General features: G+C 43.2%; 1 protein-coding gene across 1 annotated transcript; it reads left to right on the top strand.

Annotated features, from left to right (window-relative positions):
* The first annotated feature begins 3,307 nt into the window (after positions 1 to 3,307).
* On the top strand, positions 3,308 to 21,832 carry s1pr2 (sphingosine-1-phosphate receptor 2). Its single transcript, XM_039825886.1, has 2 exons — positions 3,308 to 3,996; positions 18,558 to 21,832. The coding sequence occupies exon 2, from the start codon at positions 18,690 to 18,692 to the stop codon at positions 19,803 to 19,805; it is 1,116 nt and encodes a 371-aa protein (XP_039681820.1). The 5' UTR covers positions 3,308 to 3,996; positions 18,558 to 18,689; the 3' UTR covers positions 19,806 to 21,832.
* Positions 21,833 to 22,339: the final 507 nt, after the last annotated feature.

Genomic DNA, 22,339 nt, shown 5'->3' with positions numbered 1-22,339 from the left:
TTCACCATTTCACACAGGGACTATGTCTTTGTTGGGAGAAGTTGCCAGGCAAGTGGAGACTCGAGGAATAGAGAAATAGTTAGTCACATAACTCCTTGCAAAATTATTTTTGACACTAGTGTTAAAGAGTGGTATCTCTCATTTCATCTAACTCTCTGCAAGAAAAAAAACCCATCCAAAATGTATACACTACTGGTCAAAAGTTTTAGAACACCCCAATTTTTCTAGTTTTTTATTGAAATTTTAGCAGTTCAAGTCCAATGAATAGATTGAAATGGTACAAAGGTAAGTGGTGAACTGCCGGAGGTTAAAAAAAAAAAGTAAGGTTACCCAAAACTGAAAAATAATGTACATTTCAGTATTTTAGAAAAAGGCCTTTTTCAGGGAACAAGAAATGGGTAAACAATGTAAAGCTGTTCTGCAGCAATGGAGGTTGATCAAGCTTTGAAAGTTGGTGCTACCAATTCCCACAGGTGTTCCAACTTGTCTGGATTACTTACAACCCCCTCTGTTTGTCTAAAAGTATTGTTGGAACACACTGTGGTACCGTACCCTGGTGAGCATTATTTAAACAGTATTGTACTGCAGAAAGTAGTGTGTTGCTATAAAAATGGCGGGAAAAAGGCAATTAACAATGGAAGAGAGACAGACCATCATAACACTTAAGAATGTTGGTCTTTACTACAGAGAAATTGCGAAGAAAGTCAAGGTGTCAGTGAGTACAGTATTCTTCACCATCAAAAGGCACTCAGAAACTGGGGGAAACTCTGACAGGAAGAGGTCTGGCAGACCCAAAGCCACAACAGAACCAGAAGACAAGTTTCTGAGAGTCAAATGCTTGCTTGATAGGCGGCTCACAGGACAACAGCTTCAAGCACAGCTTAATAGTGGTCGTAATAAGCAAGTCTCAGTTTCAACTGTAAAGAGAAGACTTCAAGCTGCAGGTTTGATAGGTCGAGCTGCAGCAAGAAAGCCATTGTTAAGATGTCAGAATAAGAAAAAGAGGCTTGCCTGGGCCAAGAAACACTGCCAATGGACTAATGAAGACTGGAAATCTTTGGTTCATCACGCAGGATTTTTGTACGCCGTCGAGTAAGGATGGTTCCTCAGTGTGTGGCTGTTTTGCTGGATCCAGGGTCTGTGATTTGTACAGAGTGAAAGGCACTCTGAACCAAAACGGCTACCACAGCATTTTGCAGCGCCATGCAGTACCCTCTGGTATGCGCCTAGTTGGTCAGGGGTTCATCCTACAGCAATATAATGACCCAAAACATAAGTGCAAGCTATGCCAGAACTACCTTAACAAAAAAGGACAAGATGGTAAGCTTAAAAACATGGAGTGGCCAGCACAGTCACCAGACTTAAACCCCATTGAGCTGGTTTGGGATGAACTGGACAGAAAAGTGAAAGCAAAGCAACCTACAAGTGCCTAACATTTATGGGAACTTCTGCAACAGAGTTGGGAAGTTCCCCCATTGTAGAAAGAATGCCACGAGTGTCTTCAGCTGTTATATCTGCCAAAGGGATCTACTTTGATGAGTCAAAAATGTAGAATACATTTTGGTTTATAAATTGATTCCATGATTTCTTTTTTAACTTAAATTGTTCATGTCTTCTATTTTTTTCATTTCAGAGTACGATAAGACATTGAACTGCATGAATTTCAATAAAAACCTGGAAGAATTGGGGTGTTCTAAAACTTTTGACCAGTAGTGTAGTTATTCCTTTAACATTGCTTCTTATTATTGTGGAGACAAACTTCTAAAAATGCAATTTAAGGACTGGAAGGGAGATAAAATGCAAATCTTTAAATACATAATAAGGCCCAACTTTCTACCTAAATAATTCCTGTGACAAACATAGCAGTGGCTCATGAAACAATACTGTCCCAGAAGAGTTTATTTTGAGGTGCATTTTGGGGCGCACATCCACCAGCACATGAAGTAATCTTTCTCGGGGGTTGGGGGATGGAGCGGGTACAGGAGGTTGCTAATAACAGCTGCCAGATGTGCAGAGTCCCCCGAGCCCATGCATGCATATTCTCACAGACAATGGAATGCTTATGAGGAGCCCCAACAGGAAGTGAGGTCAGGGCTCTTGACCCCTCCCCTAAAAGCTTAGTGAGAGACACAGCAGTGGGGCAGCTTTTAAAAGTGTCCCATCACAAACTCACTGACAGTGAGAGTCCATAAAGCCTTTCTACTTCACATACATTATTACACACTGCTCATTCAACCTGCCAGCACTTCAACTGAGAATACAGAAAATGTGCAACCAATCTTTAAAGGTACACTGTTAAACCGTTAGAGTTGTGTCCATCTCCAACAGAATTATTGCAAAGTTGATGATTTTCTCAAGTTCTTCTTTTTGTCTTTAGCGTGAGTACGTTCCACATACCAGCTGCTGCGGGGGTGGCAGGGATGAGTGTGGTGAGAGCGGATTGCACAATCTAAAATCTTTTCTCCCCCAGTAAACCAAGTTGTTGAAACTGTTTGGTGGAGACCAGACCAAGACTCATTTGCTGGCGTATTTCCGTTGGGCATGTTTCATTCAGACTGTATGATGAGCAATGAGGTGCTTTCCCTGTGCAATTTGCCCCGATGCCATTCAGCAAGGTAGGACTGTCATGCTTGAGTCTGAAGAAGTACCACCTGCCTCCTGATCTGTGGTCTTACACTGTAAAGTTCAACTCTGAATCATTACACTCAACAGTTGTGTTTTGTCTCAAGCAATGTCTTTCATTTTCCATTTGCACAATTCCTGAAGCAAACCCAAATGTCTTCAGCACAGAAGCTGGGGAGCTCCAAGATGTTTTGTAAGATAACTAATATATACAATAACAACATTACGCAGCTCCCTTTTCTTATCACAGACACATGACATCATAGCCACTTGGGATGACTTTGGCTTTCAGCATAATGACTGTAAAGACATTATTACCTCCCCCGGGGTTGGATAGAGGCTCTTTCACTCAAGACAGCACCTGTCCCGCTGTATGTCTAGGTGCAGCCCTGATGACTAACAAACCTTGACTTACCTTCACCTCACCCTCTTTATTACACATATACTCAGACCTGAGGGATACATGTGAAAATCACAGCAATTACTCATCAGTAACAACAAATAAAATAGTGTCACTGAAGCAGAAACACGTCAAATGCTTATTTATTTATCTATCATGCTCCTTTAACACTGGATAACATATTAATAGCATTAAGTTGTCATAGAGTTTTAGATATGCATTTGCAGCTGGCCACTGCTCTCAGGGGAAACTGAGCCAGAATGAGTTGAAACGTGTGGGCTCTGGTTCACGCTGGGATCTGCTAGGAGAGAGGAAGTGAGGAGGTGGAACATCTGGACTTCATTTGTGTGCTCCAGACTGGAGAAAAGGTCCAGAAATAGGCTTAATAAATATTTGCCATATTAATTGCGGTCCACAAACCCGCTTCATCGTTATATTTCTAACCTGAGACTCGCGACTCTTTATGGGCATATTACGTTTTCCAAACACTCTGTCTCTCTCTCGTGTGTGTGTGTGTGTGTGTGTGTGTGTGCCTCTCTGACGCTCCACAGCCCCGTGGAGCTGTTGTTCCCAGAGAGGAGGAGGGCAATCAGACGGACTGTTGGATTAGAGCAACAAAAGAGAAAGTGCTGTTTAAAAAAAGTATTATTTGACTTTCATCGCTCATCTTTTTTCTTTCTTTCTTTCTTTCTTTTTTTTAAATAGTCACGCTTTCGGGTGTTTTTTTCTGGTACGGTTTCCGTGGTGGCGCACAGACCCGGTATGGATTTACCAAAGACTAGACGAGACACACCGCCTAGTCCTCCACCAAAGTTTTGATTGTCATCGCTGCCTCTCGACCCCGGAGCAGAGGAAAGCGCCGAACTTTGAAGCAGCATTTCTGGAAAGTGGTGACCACATGTGAGGACATTTGGAGACATATTTTTGTCGGAGCGTCTTTTCGCTGCTCTCTAGGCTACTATATCTCTCATGGGGTAAGTCAAATATGTTTAGTGTGACAGTCTGCATGTGCTGCAGCAGCCTAACAAAAGGAACTGATGTCTCTCTCGTACTATTGTAAGATGCAATGCAGTTTTACATGAAATGGGCTCATTTCAACCCTTCACTCGAGATTTTCTTTAAATACATCAACGATCACTCATGCACGTTAATAATGAACTGAAACTCTACATTGACGCACAAAAGTATCGAAATATGTCGTTGACTCATTAGACATTACATCAGAATGGTCCACAATAAGCAACACGCCACTTTTGCACGGAACACCACGGCGACCATAAATTAACTTCAGTTACTCGCCACAAGCCGAAACACCAGCCACTGTTAATATTTGGATTCTGTGTTAGCCACGTTAGTTTGTGTTTTAATGAATAACACTGTGTGGTGTTACTTATTAACACGCAGGGCTACGGCTGTCGATCATACGAGGAGAGGGGTGCAGTTTGCTGCATCATGTTGTCTGTATAGCTGTTGTTGGAGGCTGAGATGAGCTGCTTGCACCCCAGCCGCGACCTCGCAGGGGCCTCCACACACTCATTGACACGCACATTTCCTTGAAGCCGTTGCGCCCCCTCCGATGTTGTTGAGGCTTGTTCATCCGTCACTCTAAAGAAGGCATTGTGCTGAAAGGATGTATTAATAAGACAAAAGCCCCCATTATCCCCATGTACCAGAGTTAATCTCATGGGGCAGGAGATGTGCTCCCCAGAGGAAGGCAGCACATAGATTTAACAAGCAATGTCTTAACAGACTGCAGTACGTTGTTGTCAGAGATTAAAATGAGCAAATCTTAAATATCAATTTGAATACACTGTCACAATAACATGATAAAGATATTTTGCTGCTGTAATAGTGTAATTCTTTCCATTTTTGGGATCAATAAAAATCTATCTATCTATCTATCTATCTATCTATCTATCGACCAGTGTCATTGTATATTGGAACATTTGCAGGACTTCCGTCTATGCCATCTTTTGTAGGCCCTGTGATTACATTACCTTATCACCACTGTAAGGCCCGAATGACCAAACAGCGTGTTGTTTCCTTGTGTCCGAAGGAGTAAACCTGCAGAGAGGGATACATAGGTGTCAGCAGTCCAGCCATGGGGCATCCTGTTGTGGGAGAATCCTCAAATCACAGTGAGATAAGGAGATAAGGTTGAGGAACTAATGTTTATTGCCCAGATAAAAGCCCACATCCATCATCCTCTATCCTGTGGACAGTCTGCTTCACTCTACACAGTGTTGTTCTCATTAGCAGGCTGTTGAAACTGGAAAGGGCTTGTGGCTGCATTATCTCGAGCCCCAGCCACAGGGTGAGGAACCAAAGTCTGAAATGCACACAAATGCTGCAAAGCCTGTTAGCCAAACATCTTACTGTGATAACATCAGGAGTAGGTTGTGAAGATGAAGCACGCTCAGTAGCATTAGGAGAGGACTATCAAGTGTTGAAGGCCCTGTCAGCAGGTTCATTGATGCTGGCGTTGTGCAAGAGCAGCTTGGTTTGTTCGGGGGGTGAACGGCCACTCATGGACTCAGGTGCTTCTCCCAGCATGCCTTGGACTGGCTGGAGACAGGGCATGATACAGCCGGCCTGCCGTCTGCGTTTGGCCAATGTGACCACATGCCTGATTGCACCAGAACAAAACCCGCCACCCCACTAGGCCTGACCGCTGCCAGGCTTCTTCACACACTTCACCATCCTTGGCCTTGGCAAGAGCAAACCCCAGGGTGCTGTGAACAGCGTCAACTTATTGGCCAGACACTCCACAGCTCCAGGCAGGAGCACAAATGGTATTAGTCTTAACCCAGTCTATACAGAGGGACTTTAAAATCGTTTATGTTAGAGCACAGGCAAACTGGCTCAGTCCAGCAGCCCATGACATCATGAGTTGAGGATCTGTATGTTGCTGACCCAGCTCGCTGTGCTCAGTGGCCCTGCTTTCCTCTACAAGATGACTGCTGTAATTGGACCCTCCCAATGGGGACTGCCAGGGATAGCGTGAGAAATATAGACAAATAGATGAGTTTAGTAAATAAATAGATGTATAAGTGCATGGATGGATAAATAAATGTATTGTAATTCAGTGGTGGGAACTGGATTTGCGGGACTTTTTTTTAAAAAATGGAACAGGTCACTAGGGGGTTGAAGGCGGGGATGGGTGGGCGGTGTCGATCCCTGAAGGATGCTCGGGTTTCAGCTCAGGCCTGAGAGCGGACTAGGAAGCCACGAGAAGGGTTTTCCTTAGGGAGACCGACTTCTCTTTTGTTGTCTACACTCCCCACTTTATTAAGCCAGATCGGAGGGGTGACAACATTGTCAGATCACAGGAGCGACATGCCAAAGGCACGCTGGCTTTTACCTGGTTAAATGAAACCAGTCAGAGGTCATAACTTTCAAAAGAGAATAGGAACCTTGGCAGATCACAGGAGACAATGCATGCGTTTGTACATTGATTTTTCTCTGTGATGGTAATAGTGTTCTGCAGAGAGCAATTGGGTTCTACAGGCTCAGAGTTTTAGCTGTACTCCCCCTTTAGCTGAAAAACACTTTCCTTGGGTGTGGCAGCTGGAACAAAATAAACGCCTTCTGTTCACAGGCTCCCGAAGTGCAAGTCACAACACACAGCTGACAGCATGAAGCTTTCACAGCCAAGAGCTGGGAGTGTCTCCGATCAGAGAAATAAATATGGCAACCTCTGCTTTTTACCCATTTTGCTAACACAATTGCGAATACGATGTCACTAAAGGTCACTAAAGACTGCTTTGACCTCTGTTGGCATTTAGAGAAATACACATGCACACTTACACATGCACACTATCTGTTTCTCCTTTTCAAAACAACCTTCTCAGTTGCTGTCAGTGCCATTCTGAGTATCATATAAACATTTACATAAGCTGATTGGTGGAGACTATTCAAGGAAGGTGTTTTACCCAATGACAGAATCTATCAGCTTTAAAGTATCCTGTTACATTCCTTTTCCACTTGAAGGACTTGGACGAACTATGAGACCCCCCCCCCCATGACCAGGCATTAATGCTTGTAGCAGCATGCCATCATTTCTTCTGCGGTGCAGATAAGGCTGTTCATCTTCTGTCAGATTTCAAGCTGGGACCAGCCCCTTGCGTCAAATGGCTGTCAGTTGACAATAATGTTTTTTTTTAGAGCCTTGACAGGCATTTTTTATTGTGCAACATTGCTCCATAGACATGAACATTATATATCTTTCAGAGAAATGTAAATTGAAGACCAGATTTTTGGTTATTGCTGTGGCTTTGGATACATTTTGAAGTTTGAATTTATTGAAAGGATAGCCCCTTGAGATGTAGCATCTCACTTTTGAGGGGGTCAGCAGCACCTTGCAACCTCTCCTTAGGTTATGCAGTGTGATTTATGAACTGGATGGGAACAACCTCTTACAGTCTGTTCTAGCAGCAGGCTTAATCAGTGTGGTTATGTTGTGTTTTCCTGATTTCTGGCCATTCTCAGTGCTCACGCTAAAGCAATCTTGGAGCAGGTACACATGAAGATGCTGTGGTTTTGGAGACCTCCTCCTCCTCTTCTTTCTTTCTTCTTCTCTCTTGAAAGCCTTTGGTATCCAGTCAGCTTTGTTTGTGCAGCTGGAAAACTCAGCGGGATTACTTCAACACCCCACCTCCCCAGATCCAGAAGTAAGCTGGAGACAGTTTTCTTGGATTTTGAATTGCCCCATGCAGCCAGTGAGAGCCTGTTGAAGCCATTAATTTTCAGAACTGAACTGTTAACTTGATCGTCGCCCAATGAGCTCTTTCAGATTCTCAAATGACAAAGTTACAAACACGTAAACCAAATAGTCAACTGTGATGGCCTGTTTTGTCAGAAAGAGCTATTAAGATTGTTTATCCGGTGAAGACCTCGGCTTCAGTCTATCTAGGCTGAAAGACACGATGGAATTAACCTCCAGCCAAACACAAGCCGGGTCATGACAAAGGCCAGACTGCTCCATTGAAACTGACAAATTGAGTAGAAGTGGAATCTGTTTACTTAAACTTGTGACAACTGCTCAAACATGTCCATTTCAGATGAGCCTTGTCTCGGTCAAAGTCAAGTAGCTGTTGTCTTGTACCCTCTGAAAAGCTACACCACAGCAATACTCACTTTCTGACCTGTTTGTCATTTTTGCAAAATATTCCTTGGCAAGCCACTCTGCCCAAACCTTGCACAAGGCTTGTAAAGCTGAATAAAAAAACAAGTTATTTACAGTGGTCCTTTTCTTTGTAATTGTTTTACTCATTTAATGTTGCCAGGATGTAAAACTGACATAGTATTCCTCCCAAAAATACCCTCAGGTCTTTTTGCATGCACACATTTACTGGTCTTAAAATGCAGGTTGAATTGGCACACACACACACACACACAGTATAAAATACAGAGGAACAACTGTGTATACAACAATGTTCCCTCTCCAGGCAACCGTGTTTTTTCTAACGACAAAGCAGTGTTTAATGGATGTGTGTTTGCCAGAGGAGTATGGAGCTGTTTTCCTATGCTGGGCTATGAGGAGAGATGGTGGGCCTCCATCAATTTATCATCTTAAGAGCCAGAACCAATCAGGGCGGCTTTGTGCCCCTGTGTGTCATCCTATGTAGATGGTATCATTTACCATTGTGCAGGGCTTTGCTTTGTCACCAGCACCTTCCCTTCTCTTCTTCCCTGTGGCATGCGGTCCTGTGACAGTCTGTCTCGCTGCAACATCAGCGGAACAAACATGGATGTCACAGCAGCCATCCACGCTACCAACATACACAATTGCATGAGTATATGTTGTCTAGTGTTCCTTGGCACGCCATGCAACAAATAATCACAAGGTCTCTCACGGCAACCTTGCAGTTTCCGAATGAAGAAACAGAACATGAGAAGGGGTGGAATTCAAGGTCTAGCAAGAGAGTAGAATAGGAGCAGGGAGCCAGGACAAAAGAGACCTAAACAAGGGTTCAAAGCCATTCATTAGGGGAGACTTCATTGTAAAGACAAGGACATGGGAAGGTGTGAGAGTGGCTGAAACTTGAATCGAGCATGCCTCAGCATTCAGGTTTCTGATGCAGGCCAGCCAGACTTGATCTCACTTCTTACTGCGGTACATCAGCCAGAGTGTACTAGTGCACCAGTCCTCCGTCTGTGTTGAGGACACCATGTGGTTAACACTAGACTACCTATACACGTACTAATCCGAAAAAAATTCACAGTCAAGGATTTTCATGCGTGGTTTACCGCTGTTCCATGTAAAGCTTGAATTCTGAGAAAAGTCTATTACTTTTTCATGCTGAGCAAATTTCAGTACAGATTGCACATGCATGCTGCAGAAATGCATACATTTGTCTTCAGGGATTAATGCTAAGGACGATAATGTATTTGAAATTATTATCAGTAAAGCTACATGAAACAACATTTCAGTTCTGAGAAAGTAGTTTCTTGGTGCAGAGCTACAGAGTTTCCTGAATCGAGAGCTGATTATGTAGAGTGTGTGCTGTAATAAAGTCTTTAATAGGAGACTATAAGAACATGTCTGCCCCAGATGTGTGCTAAATAAATCCTTCTTGATGTGCATTTAATCACCTCTTTGTGGCCTTGTCTTTTGATCTCTGTGGTGGAAGTTTAAAATATACGAGAGGAGGAGGGGGTGTTGGAGTGAGGACGATGTGGCTCTGCAAATGAGGGACAAGCATGAAAGGGAAATATGCAAAATAGAGCAATATTAAAAACGTGAATAATTTGGAAGACAGTTACTTAAATTGACAGGAATAGTCCGAGAGTGAAGGTATTACAGTAATTGCCTCTCAGGCGCCACCCTTGGAGTCCCCCCCCCCACCCCCCCGCTCTCTCCCAACCCCCCCTGCTCTCTCCCAACCCCAAATGGGGCAGACTGGGGGTGGGGGTGTCTGCCGGTCATGCGGACTATGGCTCCTTAGGCTGTATGATGCCCTTTTTTTTATGCAGCTCTTTGTCTCCAGCTACTCTCACTGCCACTCTAAGAGCCACAGCACACGTACAACTGCTATAAATAAAGCATCGCAAAGTTGCAAGAGATGAACTGACTGAGGAGAGGAACAGAAAACAAGATACTTTGAAACAGAAAAAAAACCTTTTTGTTCCTGGTTGAACTGTGTTGACAGACTGGACCCCTCAGAAGGGCCTGTACCCAAACTGTCAAACTGTTTGACGAGCGAAAGGGTAATCCCTAATTAAACGATGAAACACCATGTATTGGGGACACCCACTTCCCTAATATTCAGCCGCTTATATGCAGTTTTTATGAATTATGTTAGCATAATAACGGACAAAGAGAGAGGATGGTCTGCTTTTGGAGCTAAAATTAAACCTTGAACACAGAGTGAAAAAAACAAGAAGGAACAGCTTCACCTGTCATTAAAAAGGAACTGTTTTGTTATTTGCCTCTCATCTCACTGAATGATTAATGTATCCTGACACTGGTGCAAACTTCTCTATTTTTTTTTGTCTGAGATATGGTTTCGCAAGTTACAGCCATTTCTTTGACAATTTTTTTTTTCTCTGTTAAATTTGTTGTTCCCCCGGTTGAGTTCCTCTCCAAGCTAGAAACTGTGAGATATTGCAGGCCCCCATCTCATATCTCTCAGTCTGTTCTTCATCTAGACTGTGCAAGTTACACCGCGACAATGAAACAGGCTCTCTTCTCTCTTGTTTGTACTTCCCTTTAAAACAACCAGTTTTCATTTGTCTGGGGATTTTCATGTGTGGGTGGTGTTTCAAAACAACCGATCCTGCCAACTTTTTGCCTATATTTCACTCCTCCATCCTCAGCCCACGCTTTTGTCCCTTGAGTAGGAGGCTACAGTGTGTGAAATCACTACCAGAATGTGTCAGACTCTCTGTCTCTCTGAAATTTGACTACCTTGATTTCCTGCATTTAGGAAAGTATCTGTAAATTTCTATTCAAATGGGTAAGAAAGAACAAAAGTGAGTGCATGCTTAGCACTCTGAGCTTCAATATTGACTGCTGATTCCTAAAGAAAATCCCTTGTAGTGGAATTTAGTAGTAGGCAGTTGAGGTTGCTGGTGCTTTGGTGCTTTGTTTGACCTCAAACTATTCACTTCACTGTTTTGGGCGTCAGTTTTATCAGGGAGCTTGTGTGGCACGAAACAGAGAAAACAGCGACAGCTTAAGATAAGATCACGCAGTCATGACCAAGGATGTAGGAACTGCTCTGGGTTTATTTTGAGCTCAAGGAAGAGACACTGCTTACCACTTAAAAGAGTAGCCCTGTGAGACTATTTAGTCTGTGCTGTGATCAAGGTTGTTTAAAGGACCAGTCATGTCCCAGCAGCAACATCAGTCCTCTACATCCCAGTTACAGTAATACTGGAAATGCTTTTTCCTGGAAATTGACTGCGGACAATCAATAGTGTTGCTGTGTTGATGTGAAAAGGTTTCACACACACAGCCGCGGGGCACAGTGATGGATAGAGCAGCAGAGAGACGCTGCAGCCACCTGCCATTAGACACAGTCCAGCCCGTGTTTTCTGTAGTCGCAAAGCGTGACTGCATGGAGCTGCTAGATGCAAAAAAAGAAAAGAAAAAGGCCTGCCATAACGGGCCCATGTGTGCAGTGGCTTGCGACGGCTTAGAGAAGCACTGAGCTGGCTGTGTAGAGACAATTTCGTCGTGCATATAGAAACGGAAAGGTATAGGAAACAACTGTAGGTGTGCATGTTTCAGTTTAGTCATTTCCTAAGAATTGAAGCTCCCGTGGTAGCAGTGGTGAAACTTTGTGGTGCTAATAGTTGTGTTATCTCCCGTATGTCTGGCATGTCAACACTTGACTATCAAAATGCTCTGATGACATTGCTGTACTTTGCATTTGAAATTTTCCCTCCAAAATGCCACTTGCTCTTCTGCTGTGTGAAGTCACATTCACACCTTTTGGTTTAAATCTGTTGCAAAAAAAGACACCTTCAGATTATTTGACTCAGAGGTTTTCCCTTGAAACATGATTTTTTTTCGGTTCAGCTCCCAATCTCCATCACTCCTGTGCCTCACACACAGCGGCTATCGCCCTGAAATACCTATATTTCTTCCTCATATGAGTGCTGGTCGGTTGTTATGGTGGTAAGCCCCCACAGACTGTCCTTTGGTATGGTCAGTTAGAAGATGCTGGACACAAGGAGCAGAGGAGAGAAAATAGGTGTAGACTGATTCCATTTACATTTATAGCAAAGCACGTTTAGAAAGTATACACTGATACCACCATTAACGGCTGTGAAACTGAAAAGGAAAGAACAAATCACAGCAGCAGATGCTTTCTGTGTTTCCATGATGGATTACCTTGTGGCTCAGATTAAGTCTATTTCTGAAGAAAGGCCTTGTGTCTCGTAGAGGGCGCAGGAAGTCATTAAATCTCCTTAAAATGGAAAATGTACATGATTCACTTTTTCATATTATAGTCCAAACAAAAAAGATCTTTGTATAATTGTTTCATGCTACTGGCTTTTTATGAGCAGATTTTGTGCTGTGAAAAATAAAGATCAGGCTGGATTTGTACCATGTTGCCACTACAGCGGCTTGTGAGCAGGGAGTGTGAAGGACAGATGGAGAAAGATGCGTTACAGGATGTTTCAGACCACAAACCGCTCAACAGCGAAACACACCAAGGGATTCTTCTAGGTAAACAAACAGTAAACACCTTTCAATGCAAACAACATAAGCTGCAAATGTAAACTGCCCAAACACAAGGTTAGTCACCGCTCTTATCTAGAACAAAATGTTTGTGAGAGCTTGTACCTTTCACCCCGAGAAAGTAGAGCCAGGTTTAAGTAGAATGTGACAGGTAGCAGGTGGTGTACTTGGGCTGGTTGCCTTGGTTTTTGGTGAGCAGACGCTCTGCTAATTGGGGCTTATCAGGTGTTTCTGGGAAAAACACCTGAGGCTTTTGTGCAGCTGTCAGTCTCAAGATGGAGAGGGGAACTCTGTCTCTTAGGAGAAAACAAGAGTCAGCTTTCAGCAGCACCCTTTTGAATCATCTTTGGGGAGTTAGAAATGATATGCAGCTGTTTGCAACTGTGGTTCATTGGTCGATTAAAACATGTTATCTGTAAATGTGGTTGTGAAGAGTAGGCATAGCTGTGAATACCCTAACAACACGTTCGCAGCATGTGTTCATGTGAACGTGCACCACAAGAGCATCTCTGCATTATTTCTCAAATGATGAGAAATTACATTCTTGGTTTTGATAAGGCTCACGTAAGCTTTCTGATAGGATATCCTGTCACAGGTGTCTGTCTCTTGTTTGACTTCCTTTGTCTCTTAGGCTTTTGTTTTTACCCTCCTGTCCACAGTTGTTTCTTTCATCACCTTTTTCTAACCGTGTCTGAGCTTCACTGTGAAATCCAGACAGGATATTATCTGTCTTTCTCTAGCTTCTCTACACCTTCACCTACATAACAGGACTTTGACAGTTGCTTATTAAACCAAAAACAACTCAAAATGTGCCATCATATATTTTCTCATGAAAGAATCTACTATTAAAAAGTATTTCCAGTATCTACTAACTAATGTATATGCATTACTTTGGGAACAATGTAAGATTATGTTTAAGCCATAATGGAAGAATTTGAGAACGAGTTTCAAGTTCCACAATTAAAGTTGCACTTAAGTACTTGGATATGCTGTCCCAAAAGTAACACTTTTAAATACTACAGTAGTACTATACTTAGGTCTACTTAAATGTAGATCTATTATATTTAAGTTACAGTGAAATATATCTTTAATAAAAAAGTGTTAGTTGAATTGATTGGAAGTGTATACAGGCAATACTACACAACATCTGATGCACAAGAAATATATTTGAATATACTTTAAAGAAGTGGTGTAACAGAATTTTCCCGCATCTGGTTGTAGAATTTAAATTCTAATATTGTATATTCTTTTAAAATTGTAGTAAAATATTAATCAGCTCATAGAATAATAGGTATACATAAACACCTTACTAGTAATATTAACATGATTTTATATATTTTTTCCATTCCTTGACTAATTACTGAAGTATAGTTTTTGGGGGTTGTGCTGCTGTTGCTATCCCATTGTGTTAATTTAGAAAGGAGTCATTGGTCGACATGGCGTGACAACATTTTTGACAATGTGTTATGTCTATTGCGGAAGTGTGACAGTGATGTCTGGGTCGTACACAGGGCACAACTTTGACGACAAGTCGGTCAGGAAGGAGGGTTTATATAGCAGGACGTCTGCACTCCTGTCGACCAATCACCGTGGAAACTGTCTGAATGGCACTCGGCAGGTAGAGGGGCGGGGCACGGTGGCGACGAGACGGTGCTGTAGGCAAACCAGTCCGTCAGGTTTCACAAACACACAGTAAAATCCTTGTGATGACAGATGCCAAGGACTGGAGGTGACCAGACGACCTTGAGCTGTCCACACAACACATGTGAGACCTGTCCAAAGCAAACCGGGCCGAGCTGAGAGAAAAACAAAGATGAAGCAAAAAGCTATTGGTTTTTTTCCTAGCGGACTGGAGACTGTGGAGATACAGAGCTGGGGTTTATCGCCTGACTTTTCCATCGATAAAATCATTATAGGCTGCAATAATGTAACCTAATGTAATTACGCTGGTGCAGCTGGCACACGTGTTCAGCCTCAAGCCTCTTATTTGTGTCTATTAATGGAGCTGAAAAGGATGGGGAGGGGGAGACAGGCTGCCCTGATACAGCAATTCTGATAAGGGAGTGCTCAACTGTAAATAAATGTCTTCTATGATACAGTTGCAGCAGCCAAATGGAAGTGTGCTGTCCCATTATTAAGGCTGAAGGGCAATGCTATCCACGCTGAAGGAGACTATTGTTCTTTGTTCCTGCTTCAGGAAATAGTGTGCTGGTTATTACTGGCAACCAATAGCAGCTATGTGTCGAACCTGCCTGTATGCAGGGGAATGATTTGCTGCCAATTAGCTGTGTGTGTGTGAGCAAAGATTTCTGTGCGCATGCAGAGTAAAGTTCTGTGTGCATGCAGAGTAAAGTTCTGTGTGCATGCAGAGTAAAGTTCTGCGCGGTATAACGCGTCACATGGATGAGTTTGTATGTGTGGACGTCACAGTGATGTCTCAGATTCCAGCCTTTGTGTCCAGATGCCGTTCCACATGCATGCTCTCTGTCTGGCTTTGTCTCGTTTCCCTCTCCATCTTTCAGTCTCTCAGATTTTGAGCCAAAGCCCAGCAGAAGCAGACATGGTTCAGCCCCAGTTTCCACTAAAGGTTTCCAATTAAGAGCTAACTGAAGAAGACAAGCAGTGGAAGCATCAGTGTTGAATTACCTCTGGAGCTGGCCTGCAGATGGATCCTGTTGCTTACTGACAGGTTTAAGATACCAGCTCCACCTCTAATTAAGGCCGAGACACATCAGGCCGATTATCGGCCGTGGTACAGTCTGGCGAGGTCAGTGACTCAAATCTGTTCGGTGTGTTCCGTGCTGTCGTCCGTCTGGGGGGCTGTCGGCGTTCATTTTGGCCGACCTGACATGTTCGGTCGGCGGCAGGGAAGTCGGGACTCACCCGGAAATGACGAGCGGAATGAGGTGACTACAGTCTCTCAAAATCTGACGAAAATCTTTTAAACTGACCTTTGTTGAGCTGAAATGAAGACAGATTCAGCTACTGCATGGCCTATTTCTCGCTTAAAATGTTTTCAGAAACATGTTTCAGTGAAGTATTTTAGTACAACATGAGATCGTATTCTGAACGGCCGCCATGACAGTCTGGCTCTGAATTTCCGGAGAAAACAAACCCATGTGACGCGTTCGTCCAATCAGCTGCCGGTTTTCATTTATTGGGCAACATTACAGATTAGCGCGCCTGCTGTTATGGAGATGTATTACGTCTCGTCTCCTCTCGTCTTTTTGGTCTGTTCTGTGGCAGTTTTTTGGACCTCGGGGACGGGGTACCTCATATCGACGGGGTTTTCTGTCAACGGTCGCCCGTTGGCTATATGGGTCTACACCATTAGATTTCCAGAGCCTCCAACTGTCCTTTGTTTTCAGCCTTGGAGCTGCAGCCCACTTTATTTTGTTTTGGTTTCTCTTCGAAAAAGAGCCATCTCAATAATTTGAAGCCACAATCTGGGTTCACAAGGCTTTTGTTAAGTTTGTTAAGGTGCGTTATAAAACTTAGGTCAAAGATTTTCCACATTGGTTTCACAGTAGTAAGCGTATTTATGTATGTAGACTATAACACCATATGCCCATAAAGCACCTTAAGACATAATGTCATTGTGTGCAGGGTTTCCTGCAGAAAATTTGTTAGTTAAGGTGGTGGTGGGGGGGTTGCCATCTGACTGGGGGGGTGAAGCCCATAGCTTCACTCACTCAAAGCAGATAGTATGCGTGAAATAAAAACAGGACACGTAATTTCACTGCGTGTAGTGTTTAACTACGCTAACTAACCGTAATAGCGTGTAATGATAAAAAAAAAACAGACAACGGCTGTGTCTCCAAGACCGGGCAACAGCCGGGACGTTGAGAATCCACGCGTGAGAGGTGATGGATAGTTCCATTCACTTCGTTGAAACAAGAAAAGAAAGCCTCACTGATGTGAAGAACAGGACAGAGATACATATATAAATGCTCTCAGCCTGCCATATGCCAACGCTCCTGTAAGTCCACTCACCCCGTCTCTGCCCGGGCATGCCCCAGCTGCCTGCACATTTGTTGGCAAACTCCCACAAACAACGACGCACGTGATGGTGAAATGGCGATTTATCCCTTTAAATGTGAATAAAAGACATATTGCTCCTCATAACCACTGAAAACTGTCAAAAAAATTGAACCCAAAGTCCAATTATTATGGGCGCTATCTGACATTAAGCGTTTCTGCTTCACATTTTCAGCAGGGCAGCGGAGTGGCTGTGGGTTGACTCTCCACGGTTCTCATGTGCTTTATAAGTCCTAACGTGAAAAAGCTTAACGTGGTTTAATGTACCTAAAAAATGATCACCAAATTTCTCTCTCATATTGCTCCTCATAACCACTGAAAACTGTCAAAAAATCTAACCCAAAGTCCAATTATTATGGACGTTATCTGACATTAACCCTTATGTTGTCTTCCCGTCAACCTTGAAAAAAACTTTTTTTGACGCCTTTTTTCAGTTTATTTTTTTGCTTTTTCCAACGTTTTAAATTGTTACATTTTTCTTCTACACATTTTCAGCACTTATTTCTACGTCCCATATTTTCTGATTTAAAACAAAAATTGAAAATGGGTCAATTTGACTCGAAGTCAACACAAGGGTTAAGCGTTTATTAGATTTAGATCATTCACTTATTTTTTCCATTTATTTTTTTGACGACATAGATAAGGTGGCAGGCGTGGTGTGGAAACAATGTGGAAAATATTTAGTGTATTGAATACTTTTGAATAGTGGCATGCCAATTAAAATGTCGATGATTTATTTTTGGATGTGCCAAATCAAGTCTTACAAAACTCAGAGTCAGGGAAACTCCCATCTTTTCCTCTCAGGTATCTATCTGATTTGCTGTTAGCTTGTGTGAACTGGTTAGTAGGGGCAGGTTGGGATGAAGAGGTCTGGCCAGGGGCATAGCACAAAATTCTGGGCCCTGTAGAAAGGCATTTTCTATGGGCCCCTCCCCGCATCCACAGCTATTCATTCTAGCATCTTTTTGGGCCCTCCTCACATGAGGGCCCTGGGTACTCAGTCCCCTTCTCCCCCACCCCCCCAGTCCGACGCCCCTGGGTCTGGCTGATCCACAAGCTATGCTGAAGTTTCAAGAGGTAGCTCACTGGAGTGGAATGGTTTGCTCCCCACAACAATGCCATGTGTTGACAGCCGAGTGCTCGGACAGGGTTAGTGGAATGTCCCCTTCAGACTGCAAGCCCTTTGTCTAAGCACCAGCACTCACAGAGTATTTAATCTTCCACCTGAAGATGATCTTTGCCTGCACAGGTTCACCAGCCAACAAAAAAAGGAAAGATCTTTGCATGTCAATAATCCTTGGTTTCCCCACAGAGTCATTTTTAATAATAACATGCAACTCCTTTGTGAGCCATTATTACTTTCCATTCCTTTTAGAATGCAATAATCTGCAACTGTTGCATGCGTGGGTGTTTAGTTTGGGATGTAACAAATGGACTCAGTAAGAGCAGTGTGTTCAGTGTGTGGCCATTCATTTATGTCATGTGGTTGTTGGTCTGCTACTTTAAATGTAAATGCCAGCTCTTCATTTTGAATCTGTTCATCTGTTAGGTCACCTCCGCAATGAACACCCCTGATAATAAGGGGTGTTCATTGCTGGATATCCACTTGAATGTTTAGTTTCCACTGTACAGACTCGGGAACAGGTTGTTGCCTGGCTACTTTGTTTTGCTAGAAGACTTTGACTTTGGCGAGTGCATTGCTATGTTTAAAATGAATGTTTGCTTTGTCAAAGTTTATTTTATTAGTGCAACTGAATTTCCCGTGTCAGTAACCCAAGCCTTCTCTTCCTTTCTGTGTGTCTGCAGGTGACCCACATAGAGCTCCTTAGACGTGACCGTGGGACAGGCAGACTCCCTCCCAGCCTGAACCCTCTTCCTGTCCTTTCCTTAAAGGCAATGATTATTGGCTTAGACCTTCTGCACAACTCCACTGTGTGAATGAATCTTTGCCGTAAAGCCGCTGTGCTCTGCCACCCTGTCACCATGAAGAGCAAGTATTCCCAATACTATGATCAGAGTCTGATCCCCTCCTACTATGCCTTTGTAAAGAACATGACCTTACAGGAGCTAGAAAAACGTAATGAGAATAAAAAGCAGCTCACCACACTCAACATTGTCATTGTGGTCCTCTGCACCACCATCATCCTGGAGAATCTGCTTGTCCTCATTGCAGTCTGCCGCAACAAGAAGTTCCACACTGCCATGTTTTTCTTCATTGGCAACCTGGCATTCTCTGACCTGCTGGCAGGCTCGGCCTACATAGCCAATATTTTCCTATCAGGACCAAGGACCTTTGACCTGATGCCTGTGCAGTGGTTCATCCGGGAGGGAACAGCGTTTATTGCTCTGGCAGCTTCAGTCTTCAGCTTGCTGGCGATAGCTACAGAGCGCTATATTGCTATCACCAAGGTTAAGGTGTACGGCTCCACCAAAACGTGCCGCATGTTCCTCCTGATAGGAGCTTGTTGGGTCACCTCCATCCTGCTTGGAGGACTTCCCATTATCGGCTGGAACTGCATCAATGACCTCCCTGAATGCTCAACGGTATTGCCACTCTACTCTAAGAAATACATCCTCTTTGTGGTCACCATTTTCAGCCTCATACTACTCTCCATTGTCATCCTCTATGTGAGGATCTATTTGATTGTTCGCTCCAGCCACCAGGAAGCGACAAACTCACCGGCCTATGCCCTTTTGAAAACTGTCACTATAGTGCTGGGTGTCTTCATCATGTGCTGGCTGCCTGCTTTTACCATCCTCCTTCTAGATTCATCCTGCAGGATACAATTTTGCCCTATCCTCTCGAAAGCAGAGATCTTTTTTGGCTTTGCCACTCTGAACTCGGCACTTAACCCATTGATCTACACACTGCGCAGCAAGGACATGAGAAAGGAGTTTCTGCGTGTGTTGTGCTGCTGGGGGGTGCTGCAAAGCGGGCGGCCAGCTGACCGTTGTCTGGTCCCTCTAAAGAGCTCCAGCTCTCTGGAACACTGCAGCCACAAACACGAACACCAGACCACACCAATCATGCAAGATTGCACCACCTGTGTCTGATATGGTGCAAAGACATCAGAGTACTTGAGTATGTTGTGTGTGTGTGTGTGTGTGTGTGTGTGTGTGTGTGTGTGTGTGTGTGTGTGTGTGTGTGTGTGTGTGTGTGTGTGTGTGTGTGTGTGTGCATGCGTGCGTGCATGCGTGTGCATGAGGGAAACCATGTGTGTGTACATGAGATCAAGAAGAGAGGCTGTGATGTGCTGGACAGAAAAATAAGCACACCGTGGACTGAGATGCCTGGCAAGGCAACAATGCAGACTTTTTCTTATTACAATCACAATTGTGTGAATTCACAATCAGCATTCACTTCATTGCAGCAGGTGTAGAAACCCAATGTTCAAAGAGGGAACCAATAATAAGGGAGAACTTTCAGAAATGTGAAAATAGCTTTTTCATAGGTACTCTCATTAATTAATATCGATTGCAATCAATTTTCATGTATATGCCTGTCATGGTGTTATTGTTTTTCCTAAACCCCAATTGAAAGCCAAAAATAGAAACATAACATGCTTTATATCATAGTTATGGTGAGTTGTTTTGGTCCTTTCAAGAACTGAATCAATGCAAACTGCAAAACTTGCCAAGTTGCACTTTGTAGATTACTTCAGAGACTGTCGTCCTTAGTAAGGTTTAACCACATTACTCTCCTTTACTGATATATGTATACATGGGGCCCACAGATCCATCACTCATTCTTCATTATTCTACAGAGCTGGAGACAGTGATCAACTTCACTCAGCACTGCACTCCACAGAAGCCAAATTAGCATGAGTGCTCCCTTAACAAACCAGGGCTATATATTCCCTATATAACCTTGCTTAAACCATTTGATTAACTACAACAAACTTACATAATCTGCCTACATTTAATGCATGCAATTCTAACTTATTTGTAAGTGCTTATGTATGTATGATATATTCCAGCTCCAGCTTCCATCACTAACACCCCTTCCCGCATTTGTCCTCATAATCTGTCCCTACTGCGTTTACTGTTGTCTTTTGTATCTGAACAGTTTCTGACGAGGAAGGCCTAATCAGAAAGCACATTTCCTGAAGTGAGTTGGCACTGACGAGTTTCACGCAATGACAGCTGTCCAGCTGTTTTGACAAACAGGGCCAATATCTTGATAGTGTTGAAGCAATGTAGCACAAATGTGCTGTATCTGTTTGTGCCTTCCTCTTTGGGAATTAGGCTGAATGTATGTATGAAGTGTTTGGGGCAGGCGCTCCATTGTTGACAGTATTATTGATCATCATTTTGAATTACCAATTGACGAGCAGAGAGTGGGATGAACAGGGTAGGTGACTCTCACTGTGAAGTCATAAATAGCACCATGGACAAAGATTTGTTGTGAACATCCTGGTTTAATTTGCTAGCCATATGCCTTGTGCAGCTAAAGCTGTAAACAAGTCTCATCTTTCCAAAGACCCCTCGCCTCCCTTACAAAATAGGAGAAGATCCGGGTTCAAATTCACACAAGGGGATCTGCCCTCCTGGGAGGTCACCTTCATCCTCATTCTCTGACAGCTACAACATGTAACTTCCTTCTGCCACAGGAAGTCCTGTTTTTCTTTTTTTGGTTCCGTTTGTTCAGGGTTACAATAACCTTCCTGTAGACACACATTTAAAACTCTTCTCTCCCTCAGTGTATTTTATATTGACTACCAAGTAGAAATGGTGAAAAGCACTTTGGCAGCTTCAGTGATGTTTGCTTTCCCCCAGTTTTTTTCAGATGGAGAGGTGTTTTTCCAGGTGCTTCTGTGTACCTGTCACTTCATTGTGTTGCTTGACTCTATGTTTTATAATAAATACATGAATAACTATGTATGTTTGTATGTAAGTATCTATGTATTTTTGTACAGTTTGTATGATTCGTGTTGTATGAAATGTCTCGTGTGCAATAGCCTTTTGTGTCCAGTAGCACGCTGCCTGTGTAAATCGGTACAATCTGAAACACTAATGTAGGTACATAAACTTTTTGTTAATTGCATTCCCTTTTTTATGAAATAAATAAAATACTGAAAGAATCTGTTTTGTGTGTTTGAGTTTAATTCTGATCTGTAAACAAGTTAATTGCGGCTGTAGCTTATCTGCAGGTCCTGATACGCCTCCCTATAGTCATACATCTGAGAAGTATTCAAAATGCAGCATTTAATCCAAACATGCTCTGACAAGGTCAGAAAAACACTAGCTACAACATGAAAGCCCAAAATTGTACATGCAAATGCTGCTTGGCCATTAATCATGGCTCTCTTACCTAATAAAATTGTTCAATTGCTTAAAGGCTAAAGCAAGACAGGGCTATGATGGGAAGCTGGGCAGAGGGCAGGGAGGGTGAACATGGGGTGTGGTAAAGTAGAATGTCTATTTGTAAGATAGTTTGTCTGAGAGAAGCATACAGAAAGGCCCCGGGAGAGGTTTTTGGGGTAAGGAGGAGACTCTGGGTGAGGGGAGAGGCTGACTTACCGTGGCCTTGGGAGAGTTGGGCTTGTTTCCTGTCAGACGTCCAGGATTCCTGGGTGGGAACATTGGCT

The sequence above is a fragment of the Perca fluviatilis genome, chromosome 15 (genome assembly GCF_010015445.1).
Source record: "Perca fluviatilis chromosome 15, GENO_Pfluv_1.0, whole genome shotgun sequence".
Taxonomy (NCBI): domain Eukaryota; kingdom Metazoa; phylum Chordata; class Actinopteri; order Perciformes; family Percidae; genus Perca; species Perca fluviatilis.
This window is presented reverse-complemented; position numbering and strand designations above follow the sequence as displayed.

Bases quoted from the DNA above. Each gene is read 5' to 3' on its own strand.
- s1pr2 (XM_039825886.1), top strand. From the start codon at position 18,690: ATGAATCTTTGCCGTAAAGCCGCTGTGCTCTGCCACCCTGTCACCATG.